Source organism: Ptiloglossa arizonensis, chromosome 12 (assembly GCF_051014685.1).
Source record: "Ptiloglossa arizonensis isolate GNS036 chromosome 12, iyPtiAriz1_principal, whole genome shotgun sequence".
NCBI classification, from domain to species: domain Eukaryota; kingdom Metazoa; phylum Arthropoda; class Insecta; order Hymenoptera; family Colletidae; genus Ptiloglossa; species Ptiloglossa arizonensis.
Window position 1 is genome coordinate 11467559 of NC_135059.1, and position 16228 is coordinate 11483786.

Sequence of the window (16228 nt, forward strand, 5' to 3'; positions counted from 1 at the left end):
ACACACGTCACGTTATGCATTAAATCTCTCTACGCCTGAAAATCCAGGAGAGAATATTAAAACCCGTCCGACAGGATTTTCAAGCAGAGAAAATGACTGCCATTTTCAATGCACAATTTTATCCAAAAAAGTTACACGCTTTGCAATTATTTTTACAATTGTCAATACGTGTTTCGTATTGTTCAAAGTTGAAGTGTCGTAGTATTTTTTTACAATGGAAAAAATGACAAAACTTATCGAACAGTCTATTATACAATAAGAGAAATAAGTTAATCTTGAAATTACTTTGAAAACGTTTCCGCATTAAATAACTAATAATCCCTTTTGAATCCCCTTTCACAATCATGAAAGAGAAGTTCTACCTTTCCTTTTAATTAGTTCTCTACGAGGTATTTCGTTGTGTCAACTTATATGGGACACTCTGTGTATAGTGATTCTAGAAACTGGGACAAGCTGTACCTTTTTTCTAAGCGAAGATACAAAAAATTCATAGAAGAAAAACTTGAATCCCCCATACGGGACCATCTTTCGATAACAGAAGTTTTTTGATCGGTGAAACGGTGCAACTGCAATATGCAATATGCAATATGCAAAATGCAACCTTGTCTTTTTACACTGAACTATGCACTTTTCTTTTTACATTGAACTATGAATTTTTTTTATTACATAAATCGATTCTACGTGTCATTTTCAACATAAAAACGTTAAGGCATGAAAACACAATACTTTACGAGACATTTTATATTTTATGTCAGGATGTTACTTTTATCTCAGCTGGTATTCAAACGTTCTATAAAGAACGTTTAAATATTTTATCGCTCGTTTTCTTATATTTTGCATCAGATTCTTAAGTAGTGTAGCAGCTTTACACTCGTACAATTAGTTACGATCTTAATTATCGAGTCATCGATTCGACGAGGACTACGAATATTTTTTTACGAGCCGTATTGTCTTGGGTTTCCGTCTAATTTATAAAATGTTCGTATTATGATTGGATTATACCCGATCAGGATATTCGATACGATATATCGGTGTAGCATCCTATCAATTTTGATTGCATTTCGCAAACACACCGAACGTATCAAGTATCTCGTTACTGGTAAAACTTATTACGATATGTTTCAAATGGATTCGATGTAACACAGTTAACCTTCGGAAGATGAATTACTATGGGACAGACACAGCAGACCGATTCTGGGTCATTTCAATCCACAGTAGCATTTCAATTGTAACGAAGTTTCAGCAAAAAATTGTGAAAACAATTTCATATATACTTTCGACTTTATACGTTACACTCCCGCATAATTGTCTGTATAAAGAGTCGCGTAAATAAATAAATAAGTAAATCAGAACGTACATACAAGTACACGATTTATTTTTCCGCGTCCCATGTTTTCCAAAAAATTCAAATAATGAGTGTTAATAAGCGAAATTTGAAAGGCGAGATGCAAATCTATCACGAACGTAAAAAACGTATTTATAAATCGTATTGTTTACCCGACAATAATCCCGGACATTGGTGTTACGTGGTTTCGTTCGATGAATAAAATTTCAAATATTCTGCTTTCAATGTTTTCATGCCTTGACAATTTTGTGTATCCAAAATGACGAGAAAAAAAAACAAAAATAAATCGATGTGTGTAAAGGAAAGATCAATAGTTAATTTAAAAAGCTGAGCAGTTAATTTTAAAATTAATAGTCGATTAAAAAAAATTGAACGGTTAATTTTCAAACGAATAGTCAATTGAAAAAACAAAACAGTTAATTCCAGAAAATAAATAGTTAATTTCGAACGCGCTGCACATTGCACTCGCGTCGTTGCTCCGTACGAGAAACTCGACGTGTCTCTCTGTGAAATTTTCATATTTTCCCTTAGAAAAAAGCTACTAGTCCCGTTTGCCAGTATCGCTCAACACGCGGGTAATTTTAAAACAGTTTCCTCCGATAGTCGTAAATTCGAGTTCTTTGAACCGGTAAATTGATTCTTCTGCATACTTCAAAGAGCAAAATTCTCGAAAAGTTTACGCGAGGCTATGCATCGGATTGTAGCTCGAACAAGATCGAACGTTAAGAAGGATCGACTAAAGTCCATTCCCGGTTTCGTGCCACGACGAAGTGAAAAGATTGAAAAGTTTCTCTACGTGGCAAAGCTCCAAACGTGATCGTGGATCCCCGCCCACTCTTCCACGTTCTCCTCTAACGTCTTCTGTGGTATTCTAGCCGGTGAACGCCGCACGGTATCGACGCCGCGAGAAAACAATATTTTTCGAATCACCGTGGCACGCGATGGTGTCGTTTGCAAAGGTTGTTAATGGCACTCACGTGTTCTATCATGGCTGGATAATGCGACGGGTAGAGGGCGTATGCACCGATCAGGTGAGCCACCGAGAAAACGAAGCCAGCGATGCAAGCGTGCCGCAGTCTGATCGGTAGTAGAGCATAGGCCATGTAAATGAAGAAGCAGACTGCCCAGGCCGCGGCCAATGGACCACCGCTTCGATGTTCCTTCGAACCAAGGGCCAGGTGAATGTTGAGTGCTTCTTGAAGCGCGAGCAACGTCACTAAAACGATCCCGCTGATACCGGCCAGCCAGATTTCGTTCATCCCTGGCCTGGATATCGCTGCCACCAGAGCTGAAGTGCAACAAGATTAACAGAATGAAAATTTCCAGTTCTCGAAAAGTGATCGAAAGGATGCTCTATTTGCTTAAAAGTAAATACAACACTTTCATTTTCGAGAGAATCGATTTTGAAAATTCATCGGACAGAGTGCGAAGAAACGTTTCTCGATCTTATAATTTTTCGAATAAATCTTTCTTTCATAATATACGATATTTCGTATATATTAGTGCATATGTTAGTTGTTGGATTCGATCGTCTATTGAACAGTGTATTCACGAACCAAGGCGAAATGAATTCGGTGTCTTTATTATTCTGCTTACGTTTGTAAAAATGAACGTCGAGTTTAGATTGTTCACTCGATATTCGATCCGTCGTTTCGAGAACCATTAAGTATTCCGAGAAACAAGGCTACGACGAAAGTCGAGAATTTTTTATTTCTCTTGTTTACCCAGCTACCGTTCGCTCGAGTCGAAGAAACGTAAACAATGGCGGACGGGGATGATCTCTGATCGCGAATCCGAGCAATAAATTCGATCGATAAACCGGGACACCGTTGTACCGTGTTTTTCCTCGAGTAACTCGAGTTTCAAAGTAATCGATGTCTTTCGTTAGGGTAATTTTCTCTTGTCTCCCGAGCCGACCTACGCGAACGCGTGTGTTTCAAAAGGGGAAAAAAAATGTCTGAAAGGTGTTGGATGACGCGTATTAAAAATGATGTGTCGCACTATACCGACCCTTCACCTTTGACGCCTTCTGCATTACGTGGCTCAAGCACCAGCTATTTCAGTGCACGAACGCACTTTAATAACGATCCGACAACATTCTTCCATCACTCTCCCCCGTTCCACATTTTCGGCCGAATTTTCACTCCACAATAATGAGAGATCTCGATCGGAGATATTTTAATGACGTTGACTGGGACACAAAACAGGTCACGTTTCGTAAAAGGTACGCCGGAAAGGTCGTTGAACGCAGTTGTTGTGTTCTTTAAACCGATTACGATTTAATCCTTATTTTTTTCTTTTTTTTTACTCATTCTACGCTCCGATTTCTTTCTACTTGTAATCCACCTTGACGATTTGTTCGCTGCAAAAATTCACTATCGACGATTGAATTTATTATTGTCGTTGTCGTCGTTGTTGCTATTGTCTTTATTATTATTATCTGTATTATTGGTTCATCAACAGGTTCGATTCTCCTTTGTATATAATTAATGTAGAGTAGTCTTAGTATATAATTAGTGTAGAGTTGACAAGCTGATAATTGCGTGTAAAGATATTACGCTTACGTGAGAAACGCAAAGGTGTTACGTTAATGTAAAATCGTGTAATAAGTAAGTCGACCTACTCATTAAAGTGTAGTAAAGATGCAAAGATATCCGATAGAGAAAAATTTAAAAACACACAGTCACGGTTAAAAATTCTCTCGGTGAAAAATTACATCACCAAGATCATTATTATCATATTAGTTTGTTTCGTGTATGTACTCTATAAAAATTGTCAAGATTAGCTTAATGACGACGTTTCGGCTGTACCCAACCTCTATCGCACAAAACTAAGTGACGTTCTACTGTAATTAAAAATAATTTTCAATCTCTAAAGTCGTCTCGTTGATACTTGGTATAAATACTTGCTTCGGCCTATTAATTAAAGTACGGTAAAGGTGCAAAGACATCCGATAGGTAAAAATTGTTCAATAAATAATATTTGCTCGGTTAAAAATTCTCTGGTTTTGTTTTCGAAAGGTAGTTTCCCTCCGGGTTGCAACGCGCGACACGTGAGTACTGTATCGGTGAAAAGTTGCATCAACAAGGTATCCGTTACCGCTGGATTTCATTTTTTCGCGGCGGTCTCGCGGAAACGCGGGAAACTGGATAACGGTCAATTTCGATCGGTCTGCTCCGGTTCGTGTAAAGGACAAATGGATGGAGGTTTTGTCATCGAAGCGACGATGCGCGAGACGAGACGGAAAAGACGGCCGCGCCGCGTCCTCCGCGTCGTGAAATTATTTTCCGCTCGTGTCACCGTAACGATTTCGAAACACACCACGTGCCGATGCCACTCGACAGTGGGGGAGGGTCCCCCTATCCTATTTTCGCTCTGCCAACGGGACGTCCTTAGACGTAACAATTTACCAGCGTTAACAGTTTAGCAACCGGCGACGGTACTGTCACTTTGTTCCGTTCCCAAAAACCCGTCAGGGAGTCGCTACATTCTTACGTAAGGGAATTTAGGCTAATAAACAGGCGTTGTTCTTCAACGAGCTGGAAAGACAACTTTACAGATTCGAAATCATTTTTAATCACGGTAGAATGTCAGTTATCCGAAACGTCAGTTATCCGAAGTTTGGTTAGCCAATTGATTAGTATAAATACAGAACGAATCACGTATTTGTAATACGTATTAACAATGTTTGCATTCGGTGTTAAAACATTGTGGTATTGACGATGTTCAGGAACGGTTAAGGCTATTTTCAATTATTAATATTGAAATATTAATCTATAGATATTTTGCTCGAGCACAAAAATACTAGAAGAAACCAGATTAGGTACAATAGGTATCAATGATGGATATACAAGGACACAAGTGTTAGCACAACGCGTGTCTAAGAAGACTCACTGTAACTACTCCAGGGATTGGTCGTCTGACCACTCACGATCTGATACTACTCGTGAGACGAGTATTTATTGGGTTGTTCGGAAACACGATTTTTTTAGAGTGTATAAACATTTGATTAAATTACATATTCTCCATTTTGGAAAACGAAATCACTTGAGGAACATTCCAATAAATAATGCCACTGATTTTTAATCGATCGATGGATCGTTCGTGAAACGTAGCACCATTGTTTTTCAAAGAATTCATAAAGTATCGGGAGATCCAGACTTACCAGCGTAAACTACGATACAGATGATTAACGTGACCGCCAGGGACAGATTCTCTGGCCTCTCGAGTATGTCTAAAAATTGTTCGTTGTTTTCCAGGATGAGTCCCGAAATTAGCAACAGGCCCAGAGCTAGTGCCAGACCCGCTAACAAACCGAGCACGTGCGTCATATTACTCTGATTCATTCGCAGGAAATAACGCTGATACAGCATCTCCACCTAAAAATAGTCGTCGAAAATAATTATTTAATAATAATAATAATAATCTGCCCCGATTTCCCTAAGATTTTATACATCGAGGAGATGAAAATATAATATCACAGTATTGAGAGAAGAAAGAAAGGAAACGAAAATACAAAGTTAACGTGTAGAAATAAAATTAAGTATACATTTGGTAGATTGAAGGTAACAAAAGAATATAGAATAAAAAAGGGAGAAGGAGAAAAAGAAATTTAAAAAATACAAACAAATATAAGAATGTAAGATGGTAAATACAGATGTATTTCTGACATTTATTTCGAGAGTTAATGTCACGTCATAGTGAACATGGAAACTATTATGTAAATTACAGTAACAAATATAATTATTTCTCTAATGTTGCATCATTGATGCGTACACGAAAGCAAAATGAACTTTGTCGCAAACGTATTAGCAGGTCGTTTAAATTTAATATGTGGTTCGATCGAATCGTGACGCTAATTGTTTCTCATTAGTTGCTTGATTTACGTCGATAGAGACTCGTTTCAAGGATTTCAATATTGTTACCAAGGACATAGAAACGTATTAAACGTTCACTGAGAACAGGCAAGGACTTTCGGCAACTTCAAAGAAAGTTTGATTATAAGCAGAAATTATTCATAACTCGTTCAAAGCGGGTGCACTCGTTTTACTGAAAATAGTTCGGGATAGACAACTCTGTTTGAAATCTGATAAAATGTGAGCCAGATTATGCGATTTAAATGGGACACTATACAGGGCGAAACACGGTGATGTAGCGTACTATTCTTATTTTTATGACCGATACCATCGACATTTTTTACTGTTATGGATGACGTTGTTTAGAACCACGTCATTCTCAAGAACACCTTCAATTTCTTACGCGTGCAACCCTGCAGTTTATCTTCGAAAGAAAGAGAGAATTTCTGCACGCGAAATGCATGCAAGAAGAACTTGCATTACGTTCAATTTAATTCATTCAGAATAAAGTTGTTTTTATCGATTTTGATCGATTGAATCTTTAACCGAAATGTAGAAGATTATTTAAAAAATACTATCGCCGAATTAGAAATTTGCAAAACGCTCGAAATAGTAAATAAATCATATTTATTACTATGTATGATACAAAGAATGAAATAATACATTTATATATATATATTACAATTATTAAACTTGGATGACCGATGTGTTAATACAAATAAATGTTTAAGTTGTCTACACTTCTCTGCATTAAAAATTTTCCATACTGAAAAGACACTGTGACTATAGAAAAATATGTTAGATTGAACGTAACGTTTCAAAAGAAATTACCAAAATGTCTGCTTGGACAGTTACGATCTGGTAATAGAAATTTTCATATCGATGTTAGTGATGGGTAATATATCGATATTATCGATACCAGATAGTAAAGTTTCATTTTATATAAAACCGTTTCGATACCTACACGAGAATGTCAATACCCGTCAATTACAAAAACGTTTTACTCGGTACCTACTTTCGATGTCAATGCCTTCGTAACAAATATTGAAGCATATCAATATCATATAAATCGAGTAGATATTAGCTATCGATGTTATTGCAAATGTATCAAAAATACGAAGCAAAGTATAACCGATATGAAATAAGCAATTATTCGTTTCGAACTTATAGGATTATGTTTTTACTGGGTGCGAAAAATTAATACCGAATACCTGATATTTCGATCAATTTTATTAAATATCTCGGAGTAAATAAAATTTGTATCGAATCATCAACAGTAGAAATGCCTCTTTCGAACAAGTATCAGACCCTATCGTTCTTTATTATCCTCAACGCAAGTATTCTCTAATCTTAATCTAATTTCTTAATTTTTCTACTTTCTATATTTTACATACTTCTCAAGTTTTATTATTCCACACGTTACTACTAGTATTATATTATATCAGTTTATTTTAAATATATGATGTTAGGTTGGTAATAAAATTTTAGCTGTACCTGGCTTGTTTTGTACAATTGTCAGCTTAGTTTACTCGATAATCTTGCATGTGCACTTTCAATGCATCGAAGAAGTTGAACAAGAAAAACTAAAATAATACAACTAAATAAACGTTCAAACGTTTACAGTAACTCGCACAGATTGCAATTCAAGCAAAATACAATACGCGTACTCGCGTTTCCGGAAAGTAGCTACGTCGGTGTTGAACTATAGAAGATCGTTAGACGCGATCATAGCACGCTCGAATGAATAAATTAATTAAAATTAATTATACACCGGTTCCGTTCGTTTCTGCTCGCTGTTTCTCTTCTAACTGCCAGGGTGTCGTCAACCTGTTTACGATTACAGCACGCCAAGATACTTTCGAAACAATTGAAAATGCGCTCTGGAAATTAATTCAGTTGCATCTTGTCACAGAAAGGAATTCAAGGATATTTGGTTTAATCGCATTATCCAATTTCAGAAATATAGGGTGTAACGAGACCGATAATACTTCCGACGAGAGAAATTTCTGCGAACACATGGCTATAGCCTGGCAAAACGAGAATGAGGATCCGAATGCGCATGCGGAATCCTATTTCCCTCCACTTGGCATTCTGTGCCTCGAACCTTGGTATTACGCAAATACAGTGAATTAACAACGAATCAAATTAATCGTTTCACCTCGAAATACGCGTTTTGTGGTTATTAGCTAAAGCGATTCTATATCTACGCAAGTTTATTGTATAATAAATATTGCAAAGAAGGGACATCGAAACGAAGTGGTGAATGTAATGGAAATTACTATCTTATTTTTTCCATCTACAAATCTCACGAGCTGGTGCACTTATCGTTTCGTCTGCTCTCTCAATAACTTTTCCATCGTATTTGCGGTAAATAATAATGGATTTACAATTTCACTTGTGCAACGATGTCTTTGTAATATTTTAGGCGCCGAAGCTATCCAAATTTTGATCATTTTTTCACACGCGGAACGTTTTGCTTCTTTATTCAAATCTGTATTTATGGTACCCTTCATTTTATAAGTACATACGAGGAATTTTGTCATCCAGTAAGAAACTCCATTTGCAATATTGTATATTTCCCCCGGCTATAGAAATTCTACTCTTGTGCAATGTAACCGCTTAGCACCTAAATCTAGGGATCCCTGGTGGGGATTGGTTGGAGACAAGACCTAGTTTCCTTGTTCCTCTGTCGTTCAATTTGTAAGGACTTGACAACTTACGATCTCTGCATAGTACCAATCCTGCAGTTGCTTTTCAACCGTCACACTTCACTATGACGTCAATTGGTCCATTTTGAACCTAAACGAGCTCTCTGAGACACCAATTGCCCCTATCCAAGTTCACCGAAAGTCCAACGTTACAAATAATTTTCTTTTTTTTCTTAAGTAGACACAGTGGTGACATCGAAGAAGTTTCTTTGCCTATCGAACCACTAAACCTTAGTCACGCGAGGTTTGATGAAGACAAACCCTAAAAATATTTCTCACGATTGTCAAAGACTTAGTTTCCGACTCCCTCTTTCCTGAACGGAATCACGTAGTACCAAGTTAATGATTTTCGTCACGGCGGCCATCTTTGTCGCGATCAAAACGGAAGATTACAAAGTGGCAATTTACGTAACGCTGATGGAACAGGCGACGCGAAACGCGCTGTAGAATATTCTCGGATATACTGACGCGTGGGAATAGAGCCACATTGGCTTAGGTGGGATTTACGTTATGCTATTCACCGTGAATCGCGAGTACGGAGTTGAAGATCAACGATACGGTATACTCAGCGTTATGATCGACGCGTGACTCTCGCGACAACTCCAGCGACGTAAAATTATACCATACTTAACCACCGTGAGCTACTTGACTTATTAGCTTAACATCCATCGCAGTCAGTGTCTTCTACACTTGGGTAGAAGAAATATTTTGCGTTCCATTGGAATGTTGGGTCACGGGTAATTTAATTGAACACCTCTGTCACGACTTTCGGGAGTGTTTCAGTAGACATGGTGTGGAAAACGTGATCGTCATCGATGGAAAATTTAGTGACGTTTGGTAATGGAAAAGCAGGAAAAACTCGCTCGTGACGAAACTAAAGTGACCGCGACAGTTGCAACGTCCGGGTGATTTAAGCTCCGTCTGTCTGTATGTTTCGTGACTCCTTTAATTTTAGGGATCACTAATTCCGGACTTGGCCGAAGTAAAATTAAACTCGAACTGGTTTTTTCGTTCGGTTTCCACGGTTTAAATTACAGCCGGACGACACCAGGCTAAATTGATCCTCAGGACCAGGCCCGCGCGAACAAATTTCGTCTTTCGCGAACTTGACGCAGCTCGACGCGTACAAATTGGAAAAGTTGCACCGATTCACCGAAACCGGGATCCATTTTGTACGAAAAATACACGGGGATCGAGTCACGTGTACCGGATTAATAGAGACGTTCCTGATCGTTTTCAATCGTTTCGTTTCCGTTCTGAATTCTCTTTTCAACGTACCTGTAATATTTTCCAAGGCAATTACGAACGAATAGAGAAATGTACAATTATTGCGTTGCACGTGTGAATATAATGCGTTCTGAAACGGTGAAATGGATACACGTGTTGAAGTTTGTCAAAAGAATGATCAATTTTGAAAAAACAGCAGTTATCGATCAAATAATTTCTAATAAAAGAGAAGTCAAGTTTCGGGTAAAAAATATTAATTCTCTTATTTCTTAATTTTCGCAAGTGTAGTTAAATGAAAAATGAATGTGAAATTTAAATAACTTAGAGAATGACTAATATTATTTTCGGATAGTATTTTTTTTGTCCCAGACTCTCTAAAAGTGCACTTGGTGGCACGCGTTCGTATATGAATGAGTTTGACACCGCATAAATCATGTTTACGAGCGAAAGAATAGAGGCGGAGACGAGAATTCTGAATGCACTGACACGAAACCAAAACAGTTTCGGTTGAGCAAGAGTTCTAGACAACGTTAACGTGTATTCGAACAGAGAGAATATAAATAACTGGTAGAGATGTAGTTTTTCACGACACGTTGCATAGATGAAAGGATTTTAGGTTCAAATATTTGTCGAACGATCATTTTTAAGTAATATTACACTTCGTACCGAATAAAATTACATACTGTTAATATCGTGGGGAAACCTGACCATTATGTTTCAATTTAATCATTTTTAACCTCGAACTGTATTATTCTCGATGTTAAAATGTCACAGTATACCTATTCAGCAGATCATGATATTCGAAGGGAATATTCGGTGTCCAAATTTAAAGTTTTCAGTGACGCAGAATAGCTCGTTTAAAGTTGTCGATAGTCGACTAATTAACTTGGCAATCTCCCTCGTTAATTATCGTCATCTAAAATTAAATCTATGATATATAAGTTTGCACACAGTTAAGAAAGTATCGATTCGGTACTATTATCATCGTTAGCTATTGTGGTAGTCTCTTTGCTAGACAGTGTATCGTATTATCTGTTCTAATTGGTTTGAAAATGATCGATCAATAGAATACCACCGAACCAGTGTCAATATTTATAACTAATATTGGAATATCGAATAATCGAGAAATATGTTACCCAAGTTTTACCCAGTCGCATGTATTAGCGTGTCCTATAAAATATTGTGTATCTCTGTACCTCATTTATTTTTAACAAATAACTAAAAAGAAACATAATTTCAAGCACGATCATCAACACAGCAAAAAATTCCTTGCATTGTCCTAATGACACGTGTTCGAGTATTCTGTGATTTATAACATTATACTTTCCGCTAAAGAAGTTCATTTAACGACTATATTTAATAATAACGAAGTGAACCGTTTCAAGGCTTATGTCCGTTCAATAAGAACCTAACCGAGATAATTTAATAACTATGTATTTATTATTAGCACAGGAAAATTATTATATCTATTCTTCTTACTTAGTACTATGACGCTTTTATAGTAACAGTATGGCACAATCGCCATTGTTGTTCAAAATTGTCTTACAACGTGACTGCACACTGTCGATTAATTTAATTGCGTATTCCTGAGGTAAGAATTTGCATAATATTCATATCTGTCGAGATAACTATTTAATATTCCTCACACATTATCCTAGAAGTTTCATTTTCGTATAATCTCGAACATTTTTCATTAAATTCGCGTCCGTTGACTGTGACGACCAATCCAATACTTTAATGTATTTTTCGACCTTCTTGCGGAAAATATTGAGAATTTAAAAATGATAATTTACGAAGTAGTAAAATATTTTGCAATTAAATATACTTTTGTTTTCGGAAGGAATACCATTTGTAAACTAACGTTTATTCGTATATCAATGTTTTAGCCTTGTATGCGTTGATATTGTAGAAAATATGCATATATTACATTCTCAAAATGTGGAATAAGAAAGAAAAAAAAAATAGAACGATGTGTAAGGATATAAAAACGTATAAACGTCACGAAGTAAGAGGAGTGCAGTCTGTGGTAGGAAAAAATGAAAAGAGGAAGGAGAAACAGGAAGAAGATGAATTATTAAAGAGAGCGAAGAAGTTCCTATTACGAGCAGGAACAGCATTGGGCAAAAGTAGGTTCAGTCCAAACAAGCATATCAGTTTTCTTTAAAAAAACAGCATCTGACTTTCCCGGCATAAAATAAATATTGTCTTACGTCTAATAAAATGTATATATAAAATTCAAAATTCATCAATCGTTTCCTTTTAATTTATTTTCGTCCGTTTCAATCGTCGATATTTCGTCGATCTTGGATTCTAAGGCTCGCAGAGACTAATATAGAGATGAAATGTAATTTTCATCGAGCAAGCGATCGTTCCAATTTTTATTTTTCGATTTACCAATGTTTCTCAATTTTCGATTATCCTGCTTTCTTTGAGACCAGTGGTGTCAAACACGCGGCCCGTAAATCCCGAAAATACGGCCTGCGGCTCCAAGTCCGGAAGTGAATTTTATTAAAACAACAAAATGAAATTTAAGAATAATACAAAATATATTTAGTCTTCGAATGATTATTCGATGAAACCAACGTACTGCAATTAGCGTGTAATAAAGTTTCATTGCCAAAATCAAGAGAATGAATCGGTAATTAAATGTTTAATCAAATGTGTATTATATATCACTTGTGTATATTTCATTTTTAATTTATGGGATGCAAAAAATTAAATTGTGTCACAATCTGAAAGCATTGAAAAAAGATCTGTATAAAAACATGGAATCTTTCAATCAAGATGAAAGTCAGATTACTTTCTTGTAAAAGTAAAAGATAAAGTTTCGTGTTCAATTTGTCCGAATACGATCAATATATGAAACAATTTTCCTATGGAAAATTAAATAAGAAATCAGACATACGGTAAATGTTTTGAAACACGACAATAAACAAGTTTAACGATACTCATGGATTTACGAAAATGTTTGCTGGGTACCGCATATCCGTGGTTGACTCGCTTGAAAAAAGATGAACGACCAGAACTTTCAGTTCAAAACTGTTCGAAATTGGTTCGCGCGTAGTTCACCAGATTTTCGCTCGGTACGAACTTGTTGCCCAAATTTTGTATTTTCCTATTTAGTCGACTAAAACTAGGATTATACTCGTCACAAGCATCAGTTGTTCGTTGGAGCAAATTTCCATCGTTGATTTCGAGGCAAATATTCCACCGTATATATAAAATTATTCGCGAACGTACATTTTTTGACGAAACAAATTCGGTAATAATTTTATTCAAATCTTCGAATAATATTGAAAAAGAACTTTCATCGACGTATTTTAAATTATTCGAAAGCTTGCCCAGACACTTCAAAATTTCACTGCACGGTCGTTAAAAATATTTTCCATTCATCTCGAAATGCAATTCACGATCCATTCTTTACAGTCGAACTATGTAAAATTTCTTTATCGTAGTCAAATGTGATAATAATTACATCCGATGGAAACACCTCTTTCATGTATTCGCAATATTTAAACCGCTTAGAATAAATGGATAGAGGAGAGTTTTACATCAAATTAATCTGTTTTAAGTCGCTGGTAGTTTACCGTAATTAAAACGTAGGAAGTGTATCTTTTTCATGAAAAAAACTTGACTTTGTCCCAGCTCCACTTTGTTTACGACAACCCGGTAATTTTCACCAGTTTTTCCATTTCCGTCATATTTTACGTTCTTACTAAAAATCACCGTACCGTAATATCGTTATTAAATAAATGTAGATTAAAATCAACAATTGAACATCGTATTCAACTTATTCACGTGTACTTGAACCCGTAATGCTACGGTATCGTATTCAAAGTTATTTCTGCCGAGAAGTGCGCAAGCAATACTTAAAAAGTAATTTCGAGAAGATTCTTCGTCGTGTTTCGGTGGCGAACATTTACAAATGAAAAGCTCGAGGAACAGGGTGATAGGTAGAGGTAAACGGTGAACATTGAAAGGGATTTTCGACGACGAAGTTACCTGCAAGTTTTTGAAGCGATGCGAAGCGCAGAGCGAGTTCAAAAACCGGCACAGCGCGCATTTCCACGGTCGTTGCGTTATCGACGTGTTCACAGTGGCTTCCTGCGTCGTTTCCCTTCCTGTTGCGAGACCAACCCCAACTTCGGAGCCCCTACTCATCTGTGGACAATTCAGGGTACGTGGATTAAAACAATGTTTCCCCTTTCGATAGTTTTATTCGCGTGGTTACCGAGCGTTACGAGTTTGCACGGAAACGTGCATACGTAATGAGAAAAAAAGAAAAAATGAAAATGAAAATGTGCGTACATAATACACAATTGAGAATGCGCACGCATAATTGAGAAATGAAAATGTGCACGCGTAATTCGAAAATCGACCGTTCGAAAAACGATTTCGTTTCGAATAAACGAGATCAACGTTAGAACTATCGATAATCAACGTGTTACCGTTGGTATCGAGAAAGTGTGTAATTTTATTTAAATAAAAAGTACCGACGATCTCGAAATCTCGAAAAATACGACCACCAGGAAAAAGTGATCATAATGTGTACCCCTTTGAATCAAACGTATTGTTCTTCCATCGCCTTGTGACAGAGTTACCGAGGCACTGTGTATTTTCTTTTTCTTTATTGTTTACAATTATAGAGTTACGAAGATCTCTTGACTGTGTTCACGACCGAAACACCCTGTACGATTAGTATTGGCGAACGTGACCGAGTGTCTGAAGCGAGAGGGAGTAACACTGATTAGAATAAAAGAGAACGAACACGCGTGGCTACACAGGGTGCGAGAGGAGCATTTTGGAAATAGTGTGTCGCGGTATATATGAGTATAACTATGAATAAGGACGTAGTAAGAGAGGAGAGTTGAAACGACGCGCTGAGACGAGAGACTTGTAAAAGACGCGAGCGACGAAGAGGGTAAAGACACCTGCCGAGGGCATCGAGACGATTAGCTTAGTTTTATACACAGTCGATCTATCTTTAGTAAAAAGAAAAACCCATTACCAGTACCACATCTAATACTAATAACACTGTAACGTATAATATACGCAAATATACACCAATACGTGTAGAAAAAATGTTTGTACTCTCGTACGGGGATCAAGAATAATGAAAACTGTGATCGGTGGGGCGATCACAGGGTCCTCGAACCTTGACCCTTTCGGGGTCAATTAATCGTATCACGGTGACCGTTCCCCGCATCGGAAACATTCCAAGAAAACAGTTCGCCGGGTGACATTTGTCGAAGGCTGTGCACTCCCCTCGAGGTAAAGTATACTCTCCCTGGAACGAGGCAGGGCAAAACCAACGGGACAAAGTGGTTTCATCCCCATTATTGTCCTCTCCGCTTTCGGTCCGAGTTTCGTCTAACGGTGACTCACCGTGATAATGGAGGGACGCGGTGCACCGGTGAAGTGCTCGATCACCTCCCAGTTGGACTTTCTCAGCGGGGTGTGCGGTGTACGGGGTGTGTTCGGTGTATGGGGCTGCGAGGACGGCGTCGAGGATTTTGATCCAGGTGGATCCAGGAGCAACTCGACTCTCGGCTTTCCGCGTTCGTTGTTGCTCACGTGTTGCCTCAAACTTGCCCACCTCCTGGTGCTTCTCACCGATCCGGTTACCGACTTGGCCGCCACCTCGCCCTGTAAATCAAACGTCGACACCGATTTATATACGCGCGAGAAGTATTCAGGCTATTCGGAAACCACGGTGGGGGAGGATGCGTTGCTCGATGGAGCGTGGATCGGAGATTCTAATTTATCAACACCACACGTGTGGCGTCTCACGTCCAGGGAAAAAGCATTCGTTTAATACTTGGAACACCTTGCAATCGAATTTCACAAGTACGACATATGGGGGTGCATCTTTGTTTCGTCAATGTTTTGCAACCCTTTTGCAAGAAGAAGTATTTTTGACAAAAGTTAGTCAGCTTTCGATGTAACATTGACTCGCTTTTCTGGAAAGGTGCACCACACTGTGATCAGGGATGTCTTTGAATTCAGAAATCGAGGTCCAATCGACAGATGTGGAAAATTGTAACATTGGTAGAGCACACTACCAATTTGATCAAATATATATAGAGTTTTGG

At 37.6% G+C, this 16228-nt stretch overlaps 1 protein-coding gene across 3 annotated transcripts in view; it reads right to left on the reverse strand.

Moving 5' to 3' along the window:
- Nucleotides 1–16228, reverse strand: part of LOC143153004 (adenylate cyclase type 6) — a 116564-nt gene that overhangs the window by 61655 nt on the left and 38681 nt on the right. For 2 of the 3 annotated variants that reach the window (XR_012993699.1, XM_076323709.1), the window contains exons 3-6: nucleotides 15522–15782; nucleotides 14139–14297; nucleotides 5511–5724; nucleotides 2323–2633 (exon numbers count right to left, since the gene is read on the reverse strand). Coding sequence is in view for 2 of the 3 variants with exons in the window: in XM_076323709.1 (XP_076179824.1) it covers nucleotides 2323–2633; nucleotides 5511–5724; nucleotides 14139–14297; nucleotides 15522–15782 (945 nt within the window). In the remaining variant the exon portion in view is untranslated. Of the gene's footprint in view, nucleotides 1–2322; nucleotides 2634–5510; nucleotides 5725–7695; nucleotides 7804–14138; nucleotides 14298–15521; nucleotides 15783–16228 lie in introns of those variants that run through there. The other variant, XM_076323710.1, reaches the window with a different exon arrangement.